We start from the raw sequence: 27,392 nt of genomic DNA on the forward strand, positions 1-27,392 counted from the left end.
AAGGAAACTTAAGCTCAAGTGTGATTCACGTAGCGCATCAGCGCCCCATTCCACACCCAGGAGTACCATTGCGGTTCACAGCTAAAATGGCTGCTTTGGCCAATGCGGAGCTTGCTCGTTGTGTGGTTTGGTTCCACGAACGAACTCTGCATCAGCTGTTCAGCGTGTACTTCATATCAGTGGCATGATGAACACCCACAACTGCAGGATAAGAAAACTAAAACTCTGCCCAAACAGGCCACGAATGGCCACCGGTTCCGACTGGCCGCCGTGTCATCCTCAGCTCATAGGCAACACTGGAGGCAGATACGGAGAGGCATGTGGTCAGCACACAGCTCTCCTGGCTGTATGTCAGTTTACGAGACGAGAGGCAGTACTCCTCAATGAAGCAGCTCCTCAGTTTGCCTCACAAGGGCTGAGTGCACCCTGCTTGCCAAGAGCGCTCAGCAGACCGAGTCCGACAGCCCAGTCCGACAGCGCTTTAACTTCGGCGATCTGATAGGAACCGTTGTCACCACTGTGTCACCGACTGAAGAATATGAGGCAGCAAAAATCCACATTCAGCCATGGAACACGTTCATAACAGCCCCAGAGTTAACGTGGTTTGTGCCGTTAACAAACTGAAAGTGTTCAGCCGTTTCTCCTTCATGGAGAAAATTGTCGCTGGCATTTGAAACACCCCCGTTTAAATTCCTTCATTGGGTTTTGCGTAATTTATCGTAGCCGCCAAACAGTCAGTTATTATAATTATATGACCGTGTGATTAATGGATGAAAGCCTATCGGTTTTTCTGCTGTGGTTTCGGGGATATTTCAACCGAGTGCGGCTGTTTTACAACTGAATAGTGGAATGATGGAAAGTTTGTCTATTATTAAAGAACACAAAGGTTGCGATGTACAAACTGATATATATATTTCCTACTAACACACAAATGCTGAGGCAGTTGCTATCTTCGCCTTACACGTCTAATCACAGTTATATCTTTTTATTGGTTGTTGATTTTCAGTACTTCGTCACACACAATGCTGATGGTTAACATTCCAACAATCCTCACTGCAATCCACGGTTGTTGCTGGCCGACGCGAAACGCGTAATTCGGCACTTGTCACTTTCTGTTTCACATCACTCGCGAATCGGTATCGATGAGGGTCCACCCCACGACGATCAGGGGGACGTGCTCACCCGTCATACTCCGGTGAATTTTACTCGACCACCATTCTTGCCCGTCTTTCCCGCACTACCGCTCACTCTCGAGCCGCCCCGCCTTGAGGCCGCCACCGATGAAGCTCTGGCCGGCATCCAAGCCGCCTTTGCGACCGAAAGGGCCGCACTGAAGGAGGAGCTCGCAGCTGTGCATCGCCAGCTCCAACAGCTGCGATATGAACTGCGGGCTACCAAGAAGGAGCCGCCAGTTCCCGCCGCCCCCCCCCCCCCCGTGAGTCGTCCGGTGGGGGTCGATGCGGCCACACAAACAACCGCCGCTCCGCCCCCTCCAGCAATCCAGGAGGTGGCGGTCATGGAAACGAGGATGTGCCGCCTGGGCTGCCCCCCTCCAAGGTGGCAGCTGCAAGCAAGGGCGCTAACGCGCCTCCTGACTCCTCGCAAGCCGAGAAGCCAACGAAGAAGACGAGGCTTAGCTTACCATTCCCCGGCGTGAGCAACGTACAGGTCATCCTGAAGAACATTGCCGCGGCACTGAAGAACGGGTCCTACCCCTATTCAGACCAACCATACCCCCTTTACCCCGCCAGACCAGCCTATACCTCCCCTCCCCCATCGACCGATCCCCCTTCGCACGTGTAGATACCGTGACGCGTTGATGGAAGCGCTCACGAAGAAAGAACTAGCCTTGATAAATTCATACCCCATCTTCACGCCTTCTCAGTGGGACGACTTAGTAGACATTATAGACCTATGGGTGAAGGAAGAGTTCCGGTCTGGTAGGAGGAAGATGGCTCCCGAAGATCTGGAAGCCATGGAAGAAATTGCACGTAAACAACGACAGTTTCAGTAACGAAAACCATGCGAGGCCATCACCACAGTAGCGGAGACTCTTGCTAAAACCACCGGCCAGTCACTTAGGCCGTTCGTTTTCCATTTCTCTCACTGTCCCTCTTACTATCCTTTAATCTTTCTTTTATTTTAAAATAAAAATATAAAAAATCACAAAAAAGGGAAAAATGCACAAAGCCAAGCAGCACGATAAAGCCATGTAATTTTCTAGCCAGAAGGTGAAGCGCCTCGTGCGCTAGAACTTCGCCCCCAGTCGAGGATATCTCCCTCCTTCAAATGTGCAGGTGTGCGCACTCGACACTCGTCTCACTGCCTCCTGCAGCGCTCGACAATCGACTCCTGTCTACTATCGACCTGGGCGCCGGATATTAGCGTCTATGTTCGCGGGCTCACGGATCCCTTACACATTGTGTAACTGGATGTGCTCGACAAGTTTAATTCCACAAGTTGATGAAGATTACCGAGATGGGATGGTCTACTGCTAGCAAGACGGTGCACCACCTCATCGCCTCGTGGAAGTTCGAGGTTTCTCCGATAATCACTTACCAGGTCGGTGAACTGTCCGTAAAGGGCCACTGGATTCCTTTCTGTCGTGTTTCATTAAAGACTGTGGAGATGTTACTCCCCTACCAAACTATTTAGACGAGTTGCAAAATCGAATGTACGCTGCCATTGCACAAGCAATGCCAGGTTTGCTGCTACGGATGTGGGAAGATATTCATTACTGGCGGGATGTCTGCCACATTGCAGATGGTAGTTACTGTTGTGTCTAGACAAGACAGCCTAGACACAATGAGAGGAAGCCGAAAGGCACGCGCTTAAACTCACGCAGGCTGGCGTGAGGTTCAAAAATGGTTCAAATGGCTCTGAGCACTATGGGACTCAACTGCTGAGGTCATCAGTCCCCTAGAACTTAGAACTAGTTACACCTAACTAACCTAAGGACATCACAAACATCCATGCCCGAGGCAGGATTCGAACCTGCGACCGATTCGAACCTTGAGGTTCCAGACTGCAGCGCCTTTAACCGCACGGCCACTTCGGCCGGCTGGCGTGAGGTCTGAAACAGGATACGTAATGAATGCTATAAAGAAAACTACGTAGCTTTGGAATACTTAACTTTAATCCACATTTGTAGAACATCGCTCTTGATGATACATTAATAGAATCTGGCCGGCCGAAGTGGCCGTGCGGTTAAAGGCGCTGCAGTCTGGAACCTCAAGACCACTACGGTCGCAGGTTCGAATCCTGCCTCGGGCATGGATGTTTGTGATGTCCTTAGGTTAGTTAGGTTTAACTAGTTCTAAGTTCTAGGGGACTAATGACCTCAGCAGTTGAGTCCCATAGTGCTCAGAGCCATTTGAACCATTAATAGAATCTCAATATCACTTGAATACGGCGCCTTGCTAGGTCGTAGCAAATGTAGCTGAAGGCTATGCTAACTATCGTATCGGCAAATGAGAGCGTAATTCTCAGTGAACCATGGCTAGCAACGTCGGCTGTACAACTGGGGAGAGTGCTAGTACGTCTCTCTAGACCTGCCGTGTGGTGGCGCTCGGTCTGCAATTACTGACAGTGGCGACACGCGGGTCCGTCGTATACTAGCGGACCGCGGCCGATTTAAAAGCTACCACCTGCGAACCAAAATGACACTTGACACTTTTATGTCAAACTTAAAGTTGCTTGCTACAAAATGACACATCTACCGATTCTGTAAGCTATCCCAATAAACCTCTGTTGTAAATTGTAAAGTTGTACAGTCGTAAAGACCTCTTAGAGTCACCCTGTATAATTGACCATGATAGTACCCCAGCGTCTTCTTCACGTCACCTGGATCTCTTGTGTGCAGGTCACGCAGGAGATGTACCACATACTGCACGCCAAGGGCTATCCGCTCACCTGCCGCGGCACCATCAAGGTTAAGGGCAAGGGCGAGATGGTCACCTACTTCCTCAATGGGTACGCCACCACGCCGGCGCCGTCGACGCCAGCGTCATCAGAGCCGCCGCCGGCGCCCAGTGGTGATGGTAACAGCGGTGGAGCGTCCGAGAGCTAGGTACGTCCTGCGAGCCGCCTTTTCTCACCTGACCATGGTGTTTCCTAGAAGCCACCTACAAGGACAACCATCAGCTGTTGTACAGTACGTCATGGCACTCGCTAACAAAACAGGAAACAACGCGCAAAAACGGGTTCCGTGCAGGATATTAACAATATAGACGACTCGAGCCAGCTATGAAAGCCCACCTAAGATATGTTTCTAACATTCTGTTCGTCGATCATCTAAGCCCGTCCTATGCTCAGGCTGGATGTGGACAGGTAGGCGACGCGATATTCACACACACTGTTTACTTCATTGGTTTCTGGTGTCCTCAATATCCCTCCTCTGGACTCGCATTCGGGAGGACGACGGTTCAATCCCGCGTCCGGCCATCCTGATTTAGGTTTTCCGTGATTTCCCTAAATCACTTCAGGCAAATGCCGGGATGGTTCCTCTGAAAGGGCACGGCCGACTTCCTTCCCAATCCTTCCCTAATCCGCTGAGACCGATGACCACGCTGTCTGGTCTCCTTCCCCAAAACCAACCAACCACCAACCTTTTATACTCGTCAGGTATCCCTCCTCACACTACTGCGTAAAGACAAGTCGTTGTTTTACGTTCGTACCAAAAACCTCTAAAAGTTCTTGACCATTTTCCATCATATTTTTATACGATACTGTAATGAACATTGTGACGGACATAGGCTGTTTTTAATGTATATGATACCTAACTATACCGCATGATCAAAAGTCAGTATAAATTTGAAAACTTAATAAACCACGGAATAATGTAGATAGGGAGGTAAAAATTGACACACATGCTTGGAATGACATGGGGTTTTATTAGGCCAAAAAAAAAAAATAAAGTTCACAAAATGTCCGACAGATGGCGCTGGACAGCAAAACGCCAGTGACTGCGCATGACAATCGTGTATAAAAGGAGCTGTAATGAGAGAGAGAATGAGATGCGCCAGCAGTCGCAGCATGTTGACGTTACCTGAAAAGGCGCTTTTAGTGAAGCTGTATTATCGGAATGGGGAATGTGCTAGTTCAGCGTTACGATCCTATCGCCATAGGAAGGGGATTCGAACGGGTAAAGATGCGTTGAAAAATGCAGCTATGGCGAGAATGATTTCGAAGTTCGAAGCCACGGGTTGTTTCGACGATAGACCACGTAGTGGCCGATCGAGCACAAGGCGTAATGCTGCTGAGACAGTTCTGACACAGTTCAGGAAGAAATGGAGACTGTAGCGGGTTCGTCTATGCACGGGGAAGTCAGCGCTCGTGCAGTCGCACGTCGCACCGGCATTCCATAGACTACTGTTGGGTTGGCACTGAGGCGTACCCTCCGATGCTATCCGTACAAAATCCATCGGCATCATGAACTGTTAACTGGCGATTTAGTGAAGCGGAGGGCATTTGCGGTGTGGGCGTTTCAAAAGATGGCGGAAGATGACGATTGGTTGAGTAACGTGTTGTGGACCGACGAAGCTCATTTCACGCTCCGAGGGTCTGTCAACGCCCACAACAGCAGAATTTGGGCTATCGAAAATCCTAGAACTGTCGTGGAAACTCCATTGCACGACGAGAAAGTCACGGTATGGGTCGGATTTACCATATCTACCGTTAGCGGGCCTTTTTTCTTCGAGGAAATGCGTGATTCTGGTTTTGTAACTGCTACTGTGACTGGTGAGAGGTATGCCGATATGCTACAGAATCGCATCATCCCCAGCCTGGCTGATAAACACCTGCTGGAACGTACGATGTTTATGCAGCATGGCGCTACACGCCATATTGCTAGACGCGTGAAAGATCTCTTGCGCGCATCATTTGGTGATGATCGTGTTCTCAGCCGCCACTTTCGTCATGCTTGGCCTCCCAGGTCCCCAGACCTTAGTCCGTGCGATTATTGGCTTTTGGGTTACCTGAAGTCGCAAGTGTATCGTGATCGACCGACATCTCGAGGGATGCTGAAAGACAACATCCGACGCCAATGCCTCACCGTAACTCCGGACATGCTTTACAGTGCGTTCACAACATTATTCCTCGACTACAGCTATTGTTGAGGATTGATGGTGGACATATTGAGCATTCCCTGTAAAGAACATCATCTTTGCTTTGTCTTACTTTGTTATGCTAATTATTGCTATTCTGATCAGATGAAACGGCAACTGTCGGGCATTTTTTGAACGTTTGTATTCTTTTGGTTCTAATAAAACCCCATGTCATTGCAAGCATGTGTGTCAATTTGTACCTCTCTATCAACATTATTCCGTGATTTATTCAGTTTTCAAATTTATACTGACTTTTCGATCACCCGGTATATGTAATAGACGCTAATGGAAAAAATTGCAGTACCAAAATATTATTCATGTAGACTTAGAATGCCCTCAGCGGCATTTTAGCGAGAAGGAAGTACTTCCCTGGTCGGTGTATCACTAACCTGGTGTCTTGCTGCTTCGGTAGTCCCTCGTCGCACAGTAGTAGCGCTCAGGTGCCAGGTTCCATATAGGTTTTTATCCTGCTGAAGTGGAGTGTTTCGGGACGCCAGTTGTCAAATGTCAACAACGTTTTGTATTATACTCGTTTTAATGAAGAAAGTACTTTGACACACACGTCACAGAATTTGCAACATCGCGGCTCTGAGCTACGCCGTTGTATTCAACCCTTTACAACACATTAACACAGTTCTCACTTTCCATACTCTTGATAGACACTGCCCACGACACGTGGCGTTCTGATACCTAATACCTTCACTTTATGTCTTGTTTAATAGCTGGAATATTTACTCGCGACCGTTCTTTCAGTGCCGCCACCGGTTACTTGACCGTGCCTTTTGAGCGGCGCTTCGCTACTAACTCGCCCTGTCTTGGCGAATAACAACAGAAACCCCACCTTTCTACCTCAGCCAATAGGAACACCTCACTCGTTTCCTACACACACACACACACACACACACACACACACATATATATATATATATATATATATATATATATATATATATATATATATATATATACGAGGGCGGTTCAGAAAGTAACCTCCGATCGGTCACAGTGCGGGTTGTCGGGGGAGTAGCGACGCCATCTGTGCGTTCACGCACTCAACAGGTCAGTCGGCATCAAGCCGTGGTCGAGTCAACGTCGTACCTGCGCTAGTTTAGTTTTTGTGGCAGTTTGAAATGTGTGCTGCAATAGAAAACCCCGCCAAATGTGAAGTGCGTGCTGTCATAAGGTTTCTTACAGCCAAAGGATATTCTGCAGCAGCTATTCATCGTGAGCTTCGTGCCGTGTACGGACCAAGAGTTATGAGTGAAGGAGTTGTCCGTGAATGGGTACGTTTATTTAAAAGTGGACGAGAAAACGTTCATGATGAAGAGAGGAGTGGTAGACCATCATTGGTGACTGACGAACTCGTTCAGACAGTTGATGCAAAAGTTCGTGAAAATCGACGTTTCTCAATGTCGGAGTTGTCTACTGGTTTTCCACAGATTTCTAAGACTCTCTTGTACGAGATAGTGACAGCAAGATTGGGTTACCGTAAGTTCTGTGCACGATGGGTGCCCAAAATTCTTACCGACCACCACAAAACTCAAAGAATGGCCTCTGCATTAGACTTTCTGTCACGTTATGAGGACGAAGGAGAACCATTGTTAAACAGAATCGTGACCGGTGACGAAACCTGGATTAAGTACGTGAACCCTGAGACAAAAGAACAATCAAAGATGTAGGCACATTCAAATTCGCCTACCAAACCAAGAAAAGCCTCGCAAGATTTTTCTGCCAGAAAACTGATGGCAACGGTGTTTTGGGATGCCAAAGGGGTGTTGTTGGTTGAATTCATGGAACGTGGTACGACCATTAATCAAGACGTGTGCTGTGAAACAATAAAAAAAGTTACGACGGGCTATACAGAACAAACGCCGTGGTATGCTGACTTCCGGTATCGTTTTTTTGCACGATAACGCCCGTCCTCACTCTGTTCGCAGAACAACGGCCCTTCTTGAGTCCTTCAAGTGGGACGTTATCAACCATCCACCTTACAGCCCAGATCTGGCGCCAAGTGATTATCACCTCTTCATGCATTTGAAGAAATGGCTCGGGTCACAGCGGTTTGATGACGACGGAGAGCTCAAAGATGCGGTCACAGGCTGGTTCCAGGCACAAGCGGGTGATTTTTATGCAGAAGGAATTTCAAAGCTTGTGAAGAGATACGATAAGTGCCTCAATCGCTATGGAGACTATGTAGAAAAATAGTGCACAGATGTAGTTGTAAGATGTATATATTAAAATATTTTTATTTAACTTGGTGTATTTTTTTAAATCAACCGGAGGTTACTTTCTGAACGGCCCTCGTATATATATATATATATATATATATATATATATATATATATATATATATATATATATAACGTTAGGTGACTCACCCTATATACATATATATAGGGTGAGTCACCTAACGTTACCGCTGGATATATTTCGTAAACCACATCAAATACTGACGAACCGATTCCACAGACCGAACGTGAGGAGAGGGGGTAGTGTAATTGTTTAATAAAAGCCATACAAAAATGCACGGAAGTATGTTTTTTAACACAAACCTACCTTTTTTTAAATGGAACCCCGTTAGTTTTGTTAGCGCATCTGAACATATAAACAATTACGTAATCAGTGCCGTTTGTTGCATTGTAAAATGTTAATTACATCCGGAGATATTGTAACCTAAAGTTGACGCTTGAAACCTCCGACGTTCAGTTGCGTGTTGTAACAAACACGGGCCACGGGCATTTCATAGGACGTGGAGGGCGCATAAATTGGCCAGCCCATTCTCCTGATCTTACACCTCTGGACTTCTTTCTGTGGGGTACGTTAAAGGAGAATGTGTACCGTGACGTGCCTACAACCCCAGAGGATAGGAAACAACGTATTGTGGCAGCCTGCGGCGACATTACACCAGATGTACTGCGGCGTGTACGACATTCATTACGCCAGAGATTGCAATTTTGTGCAGCAAATGATGGCCACCACATTGAACATCTATTGGCCTGACATGTCGGGACACACTCAATTCCACTCCGTAATTGAAAACAGAAATCACGTGTGTACGTGTACCTCACCCCTCATGGTAATGTACATGTCCGTCAGTGAAAAAGACCAATAAAAAAGTGTTAGCATGTGGACGTAATGTGCTGTTCCAGTCTCTTCTGTACCTAAGGTCCATCACCGTTCCCTTTGGATCCCTACGTAAATCGGTGCTCTCCGATACACACGATCGAACAGCGGAGGAGTGGTAATCAAGCGTCAACTTTAGGTTACAATATCTCCGGATGTAATTAACATTTTACAATGCAACAAACGGCACTGATTATGTGTTTGTTTATATGTTCAGATGTGCTAACAAAACTAACGGGGTTCCATTTAAAAAAATGTAGGTTTGTGTTAAAAAACATACTTCCGTGCATTTTTTTGTGGTTTGTATTAACCAATTACACTAGCCCCTCTCCTCACGTTCGGTCTGTGGAATCGATTCGTCAGTATTTGATGTGGTTTACGAAATATATCCAGCGGTAACGTTAGGTGACTCACCCTGTATATCTATCTATCTATCTATATATATATATATATACACTCCTGGAAATTGAAATAAGAACACCGTGAATTCATTGTCCCAGAAAGGGGAAACTTTATTGACACATTCCTGGGGTCAGATACATCACATGATCACACTGACAGAACCAGAGGCACATAGACACAGGCAACAGAGCATGCACAATGTCGGCACTAGTACAGTGTATATCCACCTTTCGCAGCAATGCAGGCTGCCATTCTCCCATGGAGACGATCATAGAGATGCTAGATGTAGTCCTGTGGAACGGCTTGCCATGCCATTTCCACCTGGCGCCTCAGTTGGACCAGCGTTCGTGCTGGACGTGCAGACCGCGTGAGACGACGCTTCATCCAGTCCCAAACATGCTCAATGGGGGACAGATCCGGAGATCTTGCTGGCCAGGGTAGTTGACTTACACCTTCTAGAGCACATTGGGTGGCACGGGATACATGCGGACGTGCATTGTCCTGTTGGAACAGCAAGTTCCCTTGCCGGTCTAGGAATGGTAGAACGATGGGTTCGATGACGGTTTGGATGTACCGTGCACTATTCAGTGTCCCCTCGACGATCACCAGTGGTGTACGGCCAGTGTAGGAGATCGCTCCTCACACCATGATGCCGGTTGTTGGCTCTGTGTGCCTCGGTCGTATGCAGTCCTGATTGTGGCGCTCACCTGCACGGCGCCAAACACGCATACGACCATCATTGGCACCAAGGCAGAAGCGACTCTCATCGCTGGAGACGACACGTCTCCATTCGTCCCTCCATTCACGCCTGTCGCGACACCACTGGAGGCGGGCTGCACGATGTTGGGGCGTGAGCGGAAGACGGCCTAATGGTGTGCGGGACCATAGCCCAGCTTCATGGAGACGGTTGCGAATGGTCCTCGCCGATACCCCAGGAGCAACAGTGTCCCTAATTTGCTGGGAAGTGGCGGTGTGGTCCCCTACGGCACTGCGTAGGATCCTACGGTATTGGCGTGCATCCGTGCGTCGCTGCGGTCCGGTCCCAGGTCGACGGGCACGTGCATCTTCCGCCGACCACTGGCGACAACATCGATGTACTGTGGAGACCTCACGCCCCACGTGTTGAGCAATTCGGCGGTACGTCCACCTGGCCTCCCGCATGCCCACTATACGCCCTCGCTCAAAGTCCGTCAACTGCACATACGGTTCACGTCCACGCTGTCGCGGCATGCTACCAGTGTTAAAGACTGCGATGGAGCTCCGTATGCCACGGCAAACTGGCTGACACTGACGGCGGCGGTGCACAAATACTGCGCAGCTAGCGCCATTCGACGGCCAACGCCGCGGTTGCTGGTGTGTCCGCTGTGCCGTGCGTGTGATCATTGCTTGTACAGCCCTCTCGCAGTGTCCGGAGCAAGTATGGTGGGTCTGACACACCGGTGTCAATGTGTTCTTTTTTCCATTTCCAGGAGTATATATATATATATATATATATATATATAATTCAAAGTTTCAGCATATGGGCGTTCCGATCGCTGTTGCTAGGCGAATCTGACGTCACGTTTGCGGACCTTGTGACGGAAGTTTGTCTCGGAACGCTGTCTCAGATTCTAAGATTCTACTCCAGAATAGTCGGATGTTGTCCCTGCTAAGGTTGCACAACATTGCCTCCTGCTGCCTCACCGCTACTGAGCATTCCCGATGACATAAATGTGCGTAATACTTGGCCTAAATACGTGAAGGGAATGCACTTATGCATTACAGAATAATGAAATTTCTGGAATACATTTGTCTAGGTAACATATCTAAGTGATTAACACAGGAAGATCACTGGTTACTGTAAGCACGAGATAAGCTATTGCAAATGTGAAATGCTAGCACATTATTAATCGGTGTAACTGCCAGAATGTTGAATGCGGGGATGCAAAGGTGCATGCATTGTGTTGTACAGGTGGCACATGTGAGTTTCACGTCTGTTGCATTCGGTGGGGCATTGAAGGGACACTTAATGCTAGGCGTGGATGACAACGGAGTTGTCCTCTGATGATGTCCCATATATGCTTCAGTGATGACAAATCTGGTGACTGAGCAGGCCGAGGCAACATGTCGGCACTCCACAGAGCATGTCGGGTTACAAAGCCGGTATGTGGGCGAGCGCTATGCTGTTGGTAAACACCGCCTGGAATGCTGTTCATAAATGGCAGTACATGACGTACAAATTTGCAGTCAGGGTGCGTGGGATAACCACGAGAGAGCTCCACACAGTCACATGAAACCGCATCCCAGACCATACCTCCAGGTGTAGGCCTATTGTGTCTAGCATGCAGACAGGTTGGTTACTTGCTCTCAACTGGCCCCCTTCAAACTAATATACGGCCCTCATTTGCACTGAGGCACAACCAGCTTTCATCAGGAAACTCAACAGACCTCCACCCAGCCCTCTAGTGACCTCTCGCTTGAGACTACAGAAGTCGCAAATGGCGGTGGCGTGGGGTCATTGGAATGCACGCTACAGTTCGTTGTGCCACAGTGGTGCCAACTGCTGGTCAAATGGCTGCTGCAGATGCAGTGTGATGCGCCAGAGCTATCAGCCGAACACAGTAGGCTTCCCTCTCGGTTTAATTAGAGATGGGGCCCCTCCACGCCCGCACCAACGTGGTGACCAAACCAAAAGTTCTACTGTCACCTCCGTAAACATGTTAGTTATCTAGTAGGTGGATCACAGGATGCTGGGCTGTGATGTTCTCCGTGCGTCTGGGTAAGGCTACGCATTAACACGGTCCATCAGGTGATAGATAGTGGACGAAACGCGAGTGAGGGTAGCGATTTGAAGAGCAGAGGGAAAAAAGTGCCATGGCTCGTGCCGTGGGAAAAAAACCTCTGCGACAGTGGGATGGGTAGTAAGAGCAGTAGTGGCTTACTAGCTGCGATAGCTCATGCAAGGTTGGATTTGTTAGTATAGGTATCATGCATCATTACCGTGACACGCGATGGCGATGTGTCCCAGTTGCTGCGGCTGCTACTTTCCTGGAACAATCAAGATCGTTATACAGTAGTGGGAGATCGGCCATAGATCATCTCACTGTGTGGGGGATGTGTGGAGCTTGTTTGCATGCAGTGTACGGTACGGCTTCCCTGTGTGGTGCCAGTTATTCGGCAGTGTATTTCAGCTGGATATCCAGTAAATGCGTCTGATTAACAGGGGCTCGCCTGTGCCGTTATGTTTGCGTATGCTTGGCCATAGATGTTATGTCCTTGCAAGTATGTCTTTTGGTCTTTTATGTTTCCATCTATGGTTGTGGTCGTAGTTCCCCAGATTCAGAATAAACGGGTTCTGCGAATGTCTGGAGTTTCTGTATAGTCTTGTGGTGAGTTTGTGGATTACCTCCGTGAGAGTCTCAAGTCGGTATTCCCGGTGTAGGTCCGCGATGCGTGTGTATCGTGGAGCATTGCTTATGATTTTGAGTACCTTGTTTTGTATGAGCTGCAGACGGCGCAGGCGTGTAGGCGCAGCGTATCCCCAGACGGGAGCTGCGTACATCATCAGGGGTCGGATAAGTGTCATGTACATGGACCTCGACACCCTTCTGTTCAGTGTGCTACGCCTGTTGAGCATAGGATAGAGCTGTTTGAGCCTCGCGCTAGCTCGGTTGGTCATGTGTTGTATGTGGTCCCCTCAGAGTAATTTCCGGTCCAGCCAGACACCGAGGTATTTGACTTTCTCGCGGAAACGTATTGGACGTGCATGTAGAGTGATTGGTCTGCAGTAGCGGTGTTTGCGCAGTTGCTTCGGTCTTTTGGTGAACAGAACGGCTTCGCACTTGTCGACGTTTACTCTAACACGCCATTTCTCCAACCAAGGCTCGGCCACTCTGAGTGCAGTCTGTAGGCGTGACGTAATGTTTGATGGTTTCCAATCTTGCGCAAGGATGGCTGTGTCATCCGCGTAGATTGCCATGTAATCCCTCATGGTAGTGCGGGGCCCTGTCTTCTTGCGACCATAGATTCCCATGACCACCTCTGGCAGCAATCGTGTACAGAAGCTACATTCCCGCCAAGTCTTTCTGCAATACCACAGAAGGCACATCCAGCTTCTTGTAGCCCTTTTGCACAACCACGTTCAAACACACTGCAGTGTTGATAATGGCACCTTTGTCGCCTTAGAGGCATTCTTAACATGGACTCACCACGTCGAGTCTCATAGGTAATTCATACTCACGACCGTTACAGCGTGTACGAGGGCTATCCACAAAGTACATTACGTTTTGGAACTAAAAATAAATAAAGTATTGGAATTTTTTTTTTATTATATGCAGATGAAAGCCACATTTAAATACTACTTTTCTACATAGTTGCCATTTAAATTAAGGCACTTATCGTAGCGATGGACGAGCTTGGAAATTCCTTCGTCGTAAAATTCGGCCGTCTCCGCCTTCAACCACGTGGTTACCTCTCTTGGGACAGAAAAGGTGTGATTGTTGTGGATTTCCTGGAAAGAGGCACTACGATAAACTCTCAAAGGTATTGCCAAACTCTGCACAACCTCAGAAGAGCAATACAAAACAAGCGCAGGGGAAAGTTGGGCTCAAAGATCTTGCCGATTCACGACAACGACCGGGCACACACGGGAAATGCCACTCGTGAAGTTCTCGAATCTTTTAAGTGGGAGTTGTTTCCTCATCCGCCTTACAGTCCCGACCTGGCACCGAGCGACTTCCACTTATTCCCAGCAATGAAGAAGTGGTCGGCTGTGCAGCGTTTTGATGACGACGCACAGCTTCAAGAAGAGGTAACCACGAGGTTTAAGGCGCAGCGGCCGAATTTTACGACGAAGGAATTTCCGAGCTCGTCCATCGCTACGATAAGTGCCTTAATTTAAATGGCAACTATGTAGAAAAGTAGTATTTAAGAGTGGCTTTCATCTGTATATAATAAAAAAAATTTCCAATACTTTATTTATTTTTAATTCCAAAACGTAATGTACTTTGTGGATAGCCCTCGTATTTAAAGAAAATTTGATTTACATCCTCATATTGCTGCTACCAGCGCCACTCTTATAGAGCTGGTGTGAGACTTGAATAGACGTCTCCTTTCAGGTGTGGAGCCACGTCTACCGACTTTCGTTTATGTCGCAGAACTTCTTCTTGGTGCTGCGATTTTTTTTTTTTCTATCGGTGTATTAAGGGGCTCCGGAACGCCCTATACTTGCAATGTTAAAATAACGCTTATAAATTACATCTTTCGTCACAAAGTATTTGAGGTAGGAAGTTGAACTTTTTACAGATTATTTATTGGAATATGGTCTACAACTTAACACAGGGATTTTACAAAATTTTAGTTCAGTTATTAAAGATGATTTGTTTTCAATTGTAATGAAAATTCACAACATTTTTTTGCAATTTTTTATTTATATATTCAAAAATATACAGTTTTTTGGAAAAAGGCTGTGTTAAATTATGCAGAAGGTACTGTGTAACATTTACTGAAAGTTTGAAACAAATATGTTTGGAAGATCCTTAGAAAACATGTAATTAGTATGAGAAAATAAAAGTTTTGGGAATCGAGCGACAAAGATTGGATTAACTTTTTAGTGCATTCCAGGTCCATAGGATGGATTATCTTCATCCTCTGCAAACTCCTCCTCCAGCTTCCTCTTGTTCCTCCTCCTGTTTACTCTTGCTTCTATTTCTAGACTCTTTACAGCCCTGTCTGCAGCCCGAAGGCGTTCCTTGTCTAAAGCAAGCATCGCTCGTACCATGTTAGAACCTATCTTCATTCCCATATTTCTAAATACCTTCCACCTTACAATGTTGCCATCATTGAAAGTCGCAACAGCATCATACACACCAAAGTGAAGTGTTTCTATTCCAACAAATGCAGTCTTGGGGATTCTCGACCATATAACACTATTTACACTTTCATTGGGGTTTTGAGTTTTTCCGTGAATACACTTTTTCAACAGTTCAGGTGCTGCTAAGTCTCTGAAAATAGGTTAGCCACAACACATACTTTATCTCACATCACTAAAATGTACCTGATGAACACGGACGTTAATAATAACACCATTTGACAGCAGTTTAACAGCGGCACAGTGGGTCACGCCCATGTAGAACACATTTCAAAAAAAATTTAAAAATAGTTGTAGTCTTCGGAATTGAATAAATTATATATCTATTAAAAGGTAATAGTCTGCAGATTCAGAAAACGCAAAAAAGTAAAAATTGAACTTGTCATGATTTTGAGCCTTTCCGGAGCCCCTTAAGGAGCAACGCTGTTATCAAAAATCTCCTTAAGTTCTTGACAGATTTACTTCGAACTTTTACACGTTATTCTGATGAACGTTTGGATAGGCAAAGGCTGTGTATTTCTTTGATGACTATGTACAGGTTTTCTCGTAACTCTTTCATGATGAACTTTATTTTGCATACATTTGGAAAATAATAGGTAGAAAACTGTCTTCCTTTGTGGTAAATAACACTCTATATTTAAACTGAAGGTGGAGGAGGGGAAGGAAACGAAACGAAAGGGATTACTGATGTCAGTTGCTTCGGGACATTGCGCAGAAACATCGGCGATGGGTGAAAATGTGTGCCTGGCTGGGTCTCAAACCCGGGACCTCCTGCTTACTGGGCAGGTGTGTTAACGACTGTGCCACCCAGGACACTGCGTTAGCGCAACTGCACCGACTACATCGGCACGCCTTGCGGGCTGCACACCACCGAACGGAGCGTCACCTACCCGCAGCCACTGCCCATTTCCTTCACAATCGCTACTCCGAGATTCCCGCCAGGGCTCGGATATACTTGTGCAACCGCACTGAAGAAGGCGGACCCATTGTCCACCTAGGCGAATCAATCATACGAATGTATTGCGTCTGTTCTATTCCATGTCTGAGAGAACACCCACCACGTCTGCATATAAATAACACACTTGCACTACCAAAATTGTTGAGTTTCGAAAATTGGTGGAGTGGGTCGCATTTGTCCCACGAAGCTTATTAGATCCATGTTTTCATGTAAACACAGGATTTTTCCGAGCTAGATTTTTAATTTTAGGGTCATTTTATCAATCATGGAAAAAAAGTTTAACAGATCCATATCAAAACACATTTATTCCAACGAAAACGAAAAACTGAAATACCTCACAAAATTTTGCAGTACAACATTTGAAGATTCCTTTGACATACCCCACATCAATGTTTTCTACATTCTGCGGAGTTTTCTCTGGCATATACGTCCCACTTGATACATAAATAATCTACGAACTAGCAGAACTGCTGAGATATGTATTAAAGTTTCAAAACAATGTCTGTCATGAAACTTCCTGGCAAGTAAAAACTGCGTGCTTGGCCAAGACTCGAATTCGGGACCTTTGCGTTTCCTGCGGAAGTGCACTAAAGACTGAGCTCCCGAAGCACGACTCACGACGTCTCCTCACAGCTTTACTCAGTCGGTAGAACACTTTCTTGCGAAAAGCAAAGGTCCCGAGTTCGAGTCTCTGCCCAACACACAGTCTTAATCTGCCAGGAAGTTTCACATCAGCGCACACTCCGCTGCAGAGAGAAAACTTCATTCTGAAACGTCTGTAATATACAAGAAAACACAATTTGTTGCTTCAGACATTATATCTGATTTTCGTGCCGGCTCGTTTGATCGCCCACAACCTTCTATAGATCCACCGCATAGTCCATAGTATTTTTCTCCAAGTTCCTAAAGCATCTCGCCACAGGCTAGCACTACACAGATGTGAGAAGTAGAAGTCCGAAAGGTCGGAACTTCATATTACATTAGTGGGCGATATGTATCCCATATGAACCTCATCAACCACCGACTGAGAGACACAAAATGCTGCCCTCTGCTGCCAAAACGTGCAATTTCGATTTCTATCTCGCTGTCAGTTTCGACTGCGATAGGAGGGCATTTAACCCTTTAGACAAATTGTTTCTCCTGTACTTATTTTCTCTTCTTACATACATTTTTCCGACAAAAAAATTGCAAACACAACAATATACTGTTTTAATTCATTCCTCTCTGATAATTTTACGGAAGAGGGGGAAAATAAGTACTGTCACTAAAGCTACTCTCAAAGAGAGACAGAAACTGGACAGGTGTCCCTTTTTTCGTTTTTAATTTACACGAGTAGTTCCGTATGACCAAATCCAGGAGTAAATCTCCAAGGTCGTGGAACGTTTCGCTACATAAAATTACAACATAAAAGTAATAATAAATGGGATAAAATGTTTATGAATCCCAAAAAGACGACAAGCTACAAGTTTATACAAATGCAATCAACAATGTAACACAGCAAGTAGATTAATTTTTCAAGAACCTCCTCGACAGAACAAAAGTAGTTACCTATGAGGAAACTCTTCAATTTAGGTAGGTTTGAAAGCGCTTGGAACACTGCTAAAATTTTTGATATCTTGTGGCAGCTTACCGAAAATGGCTGCAGCAGAATATTGTGCGCCTTTCTGCACACCAGAGAGAAGGAGATGCGGTCCAAATGCAGATGGATTTCTGCGTAGTATTAACGGAGTGAGAACCGCTAATTCTTGGCAATAGGCTGATACTGTTAGCCAAAAACGACATTAAAGAATGTAAATGTTGAGAGGCCAGTGTCAGAATGCACAGACCAAAGAACAGGGGTCGACAAGAGGCTCGCGAACTTAACACCAATTGTTGTCCGAACCGCCCGTTTCTGAGGCGAAAACTCCTTTTGAGAATGGGATGTTTTACTCCAAAATATAATACCATACGTCATAAGCGAATGAAAAATAGGCAAATCAGACTACTTTTCGAGTCGAACTATCACTTGTTACTGGTACTGCTGTAATAGTAAAAACGGCAGCTAACAGTAAAAGCATGAAGTTTTTGAACAATGCCCTGAATGTGGGCTTTCCACAACAGCTCACTATCGATCTGAATGCCTAGAAATTTGAACTGTTTAGTCTTACTAATCATATGCCGATTCAGTGTGATTAGCACGTCAGGTATCTTTGATTTGTGTTTTAGAAGCCGGAGAAACTGAATCTTGCTGCGATTTAGCGTTAGTTTATTTTCTACAAGCCTTTAACTTATGTCTTGAACTGCAATATTTGAAACAGTGCCAATGTTACACACAATATCCTTTACTACCAAGCTATCGTAATATTTTAGAATCACCTGTAATACTACGAAGCGTTTCATACCCCACATGCCAATGATCCCAACCGATTTACCCACTTATCTTAAGCGATTTCAATTCACAATTAAGGTTACGTTTGCAGTAACAATATACACTCCTGGAAATGGAAAAAAGAACACATTGACACCGGTGTGTCACACCCACCATACTTGCTCCGGACACTGCGAGAGGGCTGTACAAGCAATGATCACACGCACGGCACAGCGGACACACCAGGAACCGCGGTGTTGGCCGTCGAATGGCGCTAGCTGCGCAGCATTTGTGCACCGCCGCCGTCAGTGTCAGCCAGTTTGCCGTGGCATACGGAGCTCCATCGCAGCCTTTAACACTGGTAGCATGCCGCGACAGCGTGGACGTGAACCGTATGTGCAGTTGACGGACTTTGAGCGAGGGCGTGTAGTGGGCATGCGGGAGGCCGGGTGGACGTACCGCCGAATTGCTCAACACGTGGGGCGTGAGGTCTCCACAGTACATCGATGTTGTGCACGGATGCACGCCAAGACCGTAGGATCCTACGCAGTGCCGTAGGGAACCGCACCGCCACTTCCCAGCAAATTAGGGACACTGTTGCTCCTGGGGTATCGGCGAGGACCATTCGCAACCGTCTCCATGAAGCTGGGCTACGGTCCCGCACACCGTTAGGCCGTCTTCCGCTCACGCCCCAACATCGTGCAGCCCGCCTCCAGTGGTGTCGCGACAGGCGTGAATGGAGGGACGAATGGAGACGTGTCGTCTTCAGCGATGAGAGTCGCTTCTGCCTTGGTGCCAATGATGGTCGTATGCGTGTTTGGCGCCGTGCAGGTGAGCGCCACAATCAGGACTGCATACGACCGAGGCACACAGGGCCAACACCCGGCATCATGGTGTGGGGAGCGATCTCCTACACTGGCCGTACACCACTGGTGATCGTCGACGGGACACTGAATAGTGCACGGTACATCCAAACCGTCATCGAACCCATCGTTCTACCATTCCTAGACCGGCAAGGGAACTTGCTGTTCCAACAGGACAATGCACGTCCGCATGTATCCCGTGCCACCCAACGTTCTCTAGAAGGTGTAAGTCAACTACCCTGGCCAGCAAGATCTCCGGATCTGTCCCCCATTGAGCACGTTTGGGACTGGATGAAGCGTCGTCTCACGCGGTCTGCACGTCCAGCACGAATGCTGGTCCAACTGAGGCGCCAGGTGGAAATGGCATGGCAAGCCGTTCCACAGGACTACATCCAGCATCTCTACGATCGTCTCCATGGGAGAATAGCAGCCTGCATTGCTGCGAAAGGTGGATATACACTGTACTAATGCCGACATTGTGCATGCTCTGTTGCCTGTGTCTATGTGCCTGTGGTTCTGTCAGTGTGATCATGTGATGTATCTGACCCCAGGAATGTGTCAATAAAGTTTCCCCTTCCTGGGACAATGAATTCACGGTGTTCTTATTTCAATTTCCAGGAGTTTAGAAGGTCTAAAGTCAGAGAGAGAGGTAAGAGAACCCAGAGCTGGGAGGAAATGGATGAGGAAATCGTCAGAAAGAGGGGAGGAGAGGTGAGGCATAGAAAGAGGGGGAGGCGGAGTAAATGGCCAGAAAATTGGGGGAGGAGGAGTGGAGGGAAGAAGATTAGGATGAATATCCAATTTCCATACATATTCGTATTTAGCAATTGCGAAGCATTGCTGTGCTCACTAGCTCTTCCATAACTGCAAAATAAGATTGGATATATCCAGCACCTTTGCACAACACTAAACTTTTTGCATTTCTTTCTCCACTTCAGCCACACGATCCTGGAACAAGATATACCCTATAACATGCATCTTATCCCTATCCACTGTCCACCTATTAACATGGATGCAGCTTCCCTCTAGGCATATCCCATCTGTTTTCCCTCTATCCAGCATGGAACCATTAATGGTCAGACTGCCTACACTGCTTTTCTCATCCCTTTCTATTTCCGTTTTCTTCCTCCCATATCCCCTACTAACATTATTCTTTTATTTCTCGTCCTTCCTTTTGACCAGTTAACTTCACCATTTTCGTTTCTCCATACCACACATTTCTATTGGGTGTCATTACTTTCGTTAGGAACATAATGAGAAAATTTCGTAACTCAGTGTTAATAAGAGCAACATTTCTTACACTCCATGTTCTCATTACTGTCAAGTGCCGTTACTTTCCTCCCCTTTTGGATAGTTTTTTCAAACAAAATCATGTAATGCATAGTAGTGCTGTAAAATGACTTTCGAAAATGAAGTTAGTCCATTCTAGAGCAATATAGAAACCATCTAGCAACGTAGAATGATATCAAAGACTTATTTTTGAAATATTATAATCTTTCAAAAATTGGAGCAAAATAGCTGATGGAGTGGCTTACTTTGTTTCAATTAATATAAACTTTAAGACTGTGTAATAGCTTGGGGCAATGTCACCCTCTTTAAAATTTATTGAGTTACCTTATAAAACCATATTAAACCAACATCTATGTAGTTTTTGGAATCAGAGAGACAAATATTACAAAATACAGAGAAACGCAACTTTTTGTAATATAAGTTGTAAAAAAAAGTAACAAACGTGAACAAAATTTAGTGTTTTTTGCTATCAAAAAAGAGACCAATGTTTCATTAGGTATGTTGGTGTGTCTAAACAAAGAAAATGTTAAGCACAATTCATGACCGTTGACCAACTGTGGCACTGAGAAAATAAATCCTAGATTCAACTATATCCTCCCATTTGTTCTGTTTTCTGTCGTCCTTAGTCACATCAAATTTCATGGAGGTATGTTCCTTCTTTGCAACTAAATTAAAAACTGTTTGTTTTTTGCCATACACGTTTTGCTTCTTTTGTTTATGAAGCGTCTTCAGTGGCCTGTAATAAATGTTTATTTTTGTATGTACAGTAAGTGCGCTATGCAGTACAAGCATGTTACTATATTACGTGTTCTCATGTTTTCCTCTTGTATTTCAGGTTAGAAAGAACTTCCGCAGCACAAATTTCGTGCATGTAAGTTATTGCTTGTGTTACTTATGATTTCCAATGTTGCTAGCCCATTTTTGTGACCCTGCAGATATGTGTAGTCGGTCCCCATACTCCAGATGGCCAATTTCCAGTATTTTTCACTCACGTTTATTTCAACACTTCACTTGCACTTTTCATTGTGTGTTGAACGTGCGTGTGGTAACTGTGTGTAGTGTTGCCAACTGCCACTGTGTGTTTATCTTTTGTCTTTTGAGTGTGTTGTGTGTGTAGTTTGATATATGTTCACTTCTTTTTGTGTGTGTATGTGTGTGTGTTTTCTTATGTGTGAATGTGTCATTCTTTCTGAGAGTGGATTTTTTTATTTTATTTATTTATTTATTTATTTGATCACACATATGGACTAGCAACATTGGAAATCGTAAGTAGCACCAAACGATAATTTACCTTCACGAAACATGTGCTACAAAAGTTGCTTGTAACCTGAAAAACAAGAGTAAAATATTGTAACTGCTACATAATGCACTTATTATGTATATAAAAACAAACAGGTATTACAGGAAACTGAAGATGATTCATCAATAAAAGAAGGGAAACGCCTAGGGCAAGAAACAAACTGCCTTTCATTTAGTTGCAAAGATGGAACATACCTCTATAAATATATCCTTCATTATTGTGAAAAAGTGCATGTTTATTATCGTGGTATTTATAGTTGCACTGTCTTCGTTAAAACTTTCAATAACATCAGGATAATGTTAACTTTCATCCAAACACACGAATTCTCTATCTTATCGGTTTCAAATTTGCCAGTGGTTTTCATAAGTACTCTTCATTCTCTGTAGATGATGCTAACACATGTCATTTGATTTCTTCTGTATGGTTCCAAATGTTTGTCTGAATTGTCATCAAGAATTTCTCCTTGTAATATGTCTTCATCACTAGAATAATCAAACACTGTCTGGATTTTTCTCTTCTTACATTGTTTACTAGTTCCTGGAATTGGTTTAGAAGCATTTTGTGATATGAAAAGCATGTGTTCCATTTCTTATGGATTCCAGGCATTCTTTCATATTTTCAGTGATGTGATCCATATGTTGGCGAGGTCTTTGCTCCTTTTTATTCTCGTATCATACTAATAACAACATTAATCTCTCAGTGGAACTCATTTCCAACATAATAAAATCTATCTCAAGCTAAATCAGGTCTAAAACAAAGTAATGGAAATATTGTGGAGCTATATTGATCCACTTTATTAGTGCTGCAAAGTTGTCTCAGGTTTCTCGTAAATAACCTTCACACCTACTTTCGATGGTATAGTGATAAATATTGTGTTGATTACTGATTTGTGGGTATTAATTAGATAGTAACTAATTTCTGCATATAAATGAATTCCATCTGCCTTCTATTTAAGTAGTTTTCTGGTAGCAAAACATCACTTTTTCTAGACTAAAATTATCTCAAAAGTACAGTAGCATGAATTTCGTTAGCATAAAATATCCAAGATAGTGAGTGGCAGAATAACTCCAATATATGAGCTAGTAGAAGCTGTGAACTATTGGACAGACTTGGAACTGTTCTGAAATGTTTATTAAAATAGATGCTATGAAGGAGTGAATCCTTTTTCGAAGTGTTAACAAAGGTATACTAATTGACAGTATATTTATTTATTTATTCCTCCAACTGTAGATTGTAAATATTATGTGGATGTCATAGGAAAAGTTGACAAACAAAGTAATAGAAAACAACTTAAATAATCAATGCTTGGCAATTTATGGTCTGTTCTTCATTAAAGCATGTTTTGAACTTACAAAGCAATAAATGTTTTGTTACACATTGTAATGAATATGTTAACAAATGCAGTTCATTAGACACGGAAACGTATTGAAAAGTAGAAACAGTAAATATATTTTCAGATCCTGCTTAATATAAACAAATCAAGCAAAATGTTATGAAACAACATAATCACATCTCATTTTCATCTGCTAACTTTCTGATGTACACTGGCACATGGGTTTTGTGAAGTTCTGGTTCTGATAACAAGCAATGAATGACATTCACCATTAAATTTGTAGCTATCACAATAGATACTACACATTCTGTTATGCTACTGCTCACATTTGTTTCCCATACTGAGTGGCAATATTTAGTGTCTACAGTACCAGATGATGTATGGATATTTAAAATCGACTAGTAGCTGTCGCTATACTTCGTCTGTTCTCAGAATAATAGTTATCCATTTAACCCTATCACCTGCTAGACACCTACTTTAGTACATTATGTATCTTTCACATGCTCATTCCCAATTTCTGGCTGATCAGTGTGTAAAGCAGATTTGTTTGACTACAGCAAGGCACTAGTGGCAAAATATAACTATACTTAAATATACCTTAAACTCTGCTAATGTTGTGTAGTGGTGAGCAATCTAAAATGTATTTGCATCACATCCCTCAGTACTGTAGACTCAAAAATGCTTTTTTTTCTCTTCCAGTTTCGGCTATCCCAGAAGTAACAGTGACACCTGAATGTCTTCCTGGCAAGATACTGCAAGAGACCTAATGAAAATCTCTTCACAATTTTTATGAGCTATGAACACAACTCTCTGAAGGAATGTTATCCTTTATCCTGAACTTTACTGTAATAAGAACAACAGGAAGCATGTTTGCAATGAAAAGTATTTCTACTGGAAAGTCTCAATAATATGACGTAAGATGAGTGAAATGAAGAATGTTATGTAAGTGTGGACTACAATTAAGTAAGAGGACTTATTACAATATGACAGGATGAGTGAAATCAAGAATGTTATAGTAGTTTCTTCCATAATTATGGAGGAAACCATCACATTATTGTTATAAAGTGCCAAATCAAGAACTTTCTAGTATCTGTCTCAAAACATTAATGTACTCAGTGAATAGTGTTATTATTTCAAACTAAATGAATCACATATGTGTTCCATCAGTAATAGAGGATAGTAGTAAATATGTAGGTTCCATCATATTTTAACAACAGCCTGTTGTAGATTAATAGTTTTGCTGAAAAACCTGGGGCTATAGAGATGTATTGTTTACTTAAACACTTCAAGTAAGTTGGCTGCACTGATGATCATTTATCGACAGTTTAGCAAGTAGTTTTCCCTTTAAATTGCTACAGTTCATACCTATTATAAATATTTAAATAAACTTTATTGACAACAAACGGTACTTTAAGTTAGAAAGCCATGTAACTGAGTGTCCATACAGCCAAATGAGAGTATGTCTCCAATGATACCTTTAAGACAAAATTGTATTATTTCCTGTCTCAAACGTTTGTATGAGATACTGCAGTTCTGGGTTTAATAACAAATGGAAACTTAAATTTCTATTGGCCATTGTTTGGGATAATGTGTCAAGAATTTTAAGAAGAGACTAGGATCTCGTCTAAAATGATAGTTTTTCACATGACACCATTTGCAAACACATGAACATTTAGGTGGAAAAATAATATTTGAGTGTGAAGGACTGGTTTATTGAACATTAAAGTGTGCTGTCACCATTATGTCTTTGAAAAGCGGTGCAGGTCACTTAATTTATTTCAACTTATTTTAACTGGTGTAACAGTCTAATTCCAAAAACATATTCTAAGAAGCTTGGAAACAAAGACATGAAAAAAAATACTGTGAAATTATTCCATTTATGAAATGAGTGTTTAAAAACACAAATTATAATACCTATATTAAAAGGATACTAGTAACCACTGGTTCAAGATCTATGAATTAACAACATTTTAAACATTAGCTGTAGAGGAATCAACTGTATTGGAAACGAATTGATGTCTTTTGATGTTGTAAGAATTAGTGTTTATACTTGTAAACATAAACTGTGTAATCACTGAGATGGAAGAAAATCACCTAAGTATCTGAAATCTTTAGTGGGTGGTGTTTAAAACTATTTTTCGCTTCACTCCTATGGACCACTCACTGCCAAATGCTCTGTACTTTTGGCGTCTTTTTCTGGCCTAAGCTCGATGCCTCAATTCTTCATGGCTACTCAGTGGCCCAACTTTCTCATCTTTCATCCAATCTAATGGTGCTCTAAAGGAATGACAGTGTAGCAATGCTTTTTCTATGTATAAATTTGTGTGTCTCTAGGTTTTTTGGCCTTCTGTGGTACATGCAGTTTTCCATGTCACTGCTAAATAAACCAGCATGATATGTGAACACTGAAGACATGTTACACGAGAAGATATGGCAGAAAAGAAAGTACATTCCAGAAAATTGTACACTTTTGTGATGTCTCTTTGTGTGTGTGTGTGTGTGTGTGTGTGTGTGTGTGTGTGTGTGTGTGTGTTTGATTGTTTTTAGTAGATGTTTACTCACCAATCAAATAGCAAACTTCCAAATCAAAAAATTGTTAATTGTGAAATGGACATAAATGTTTGAAAACAGGGTAACCATATATTTACAAACATTTTTATAAATGTTCCAGTATTATGATCATTGTATGTATGTTATATATATATAGCTAGCTACAAATATTTTCTGAAACTTGGTTGTTTATAACAAAATGTGGAAAATGAAAGTCAAATTTCTACACGTTAACTCTCAATGAAAAGTTGTTACTTCTTGTTTTTACTCAATTTGACCCTTCTATGGTCCCCATAAATGAGTACTTCTGATTTTTACATCAGCGTTCCTCCAATAATTTTTTATTCAGCCAGAGTTCTATTATATCTGAACATCTGAGCACTTCCACCCAATATTGTATTTTGGTTGTCTACAGGGACGGGAATCTAAAACGTTCTGTGAAAATATCTCTCTATGCAGAATATCACGTTTTTCAATATTAATCTCTATCATATCGCTTTGAATTTCTTGGAGCAACTTGCAGCAGGGATACTTTTTTCAGTTGGCATGTTCTAAAATTCCCTTACACATCATGTTTTCATTTATCTGAGCTGGATGGCTGTAGAACATCATTCCATGTTTCCCACTGTTACATTTAGTAGTCCAATTCTCTCGAACAGGTCTTCATTACTCTTTCTCTGGTAATAGCCATTGCGTTTTATTGGTACCAGAATTTTTCTTCAGAATTTACTCTCTTTCTTTTCCATGCTTTTTGTTTTTCCTGTCTTAGTCAGTCCCAGGCATTGGGATAAGTAGAAACATTCTGGTTATGTGACTATAATACTATAATGTAATGCTGTAGCTCTTATAGTACACATATTTTGTCACTGAAAGTCCAATTCCATCTTACTTGGCATTTTTTTAGCCTCTCCACCACTGACATTCTTCGGTATTACTTCACCACGATATTAAATTTTTTTGACTCATTAGTTTTTGCAAATTCTGTGTTCCATAAATTAGGTGCCTCTTTTATTTTTGTCACTTGTTCTATTTTTGTGAAAGATATTTGAATGCAAGCTTATATTTTCACAACAGATACTATTATTATTATTATTAAGGACTACTTTGGCTTTAATTTTTTCTACTGTATCTGTTATTTTGTACCAATTTATAAATTTCATGATATTGTAGGATGATTCATTCAACAGTACTGCTAACTCTTGCATGTTCAAACATTTCTCTTAAGATTTTGAGTTCAAATCTTCTTAATTTGCCTACCTCCTTAGTCCAGCTTT

The 27,392-nt window shown here is 43.5% G+C and overlaps 1 protein-coding gene across 1 annotated transcript in view; it reads left to right on the forward strand.

Annotated features, from left to right (window-relative positions):
* LOC126108294 (adenylate cyclase type 5-like) overlaps window positions 1–26,210 on the forward strand; it is a 693,279-nt gene extending 667,069 nt beyond the window's left edge. Inside the window, exons 19-20 of the mRNA XM_049913517.1 lie at window positions 3,863–4,069; window positions 24,268–26,210. Of these exons, the coding sequence (XP_049769474.1) occupies window positions 3,863–4,069 (207 nt within the window). The 3' untranslated portion in view covers window positions 24,268–26,210. The remainder of the gene's footprint in view (window positions 1–3,862; window positions 4,070–24,267) is intronic.
* Window positions 26,211–27,392: the final 1,182 nt, after the last annotated feature.

Source organism: Schistocerca cancellata, chromosome 11 (assembly GCF_023864275.1).
Source record: "Schistocerca cancellata isolate TAMUIC-IGC-003103 chromosome 11, iqSchCanc2.1, whole genome shotgun sequence".
Taxonomy (NCBI): domain Eukaryota; kingdom Metazoa; phylum Arthropoda; class Insecta; order Orthoptera; family Acrididae; genus Schistocerca; species Schistocerca cancellata.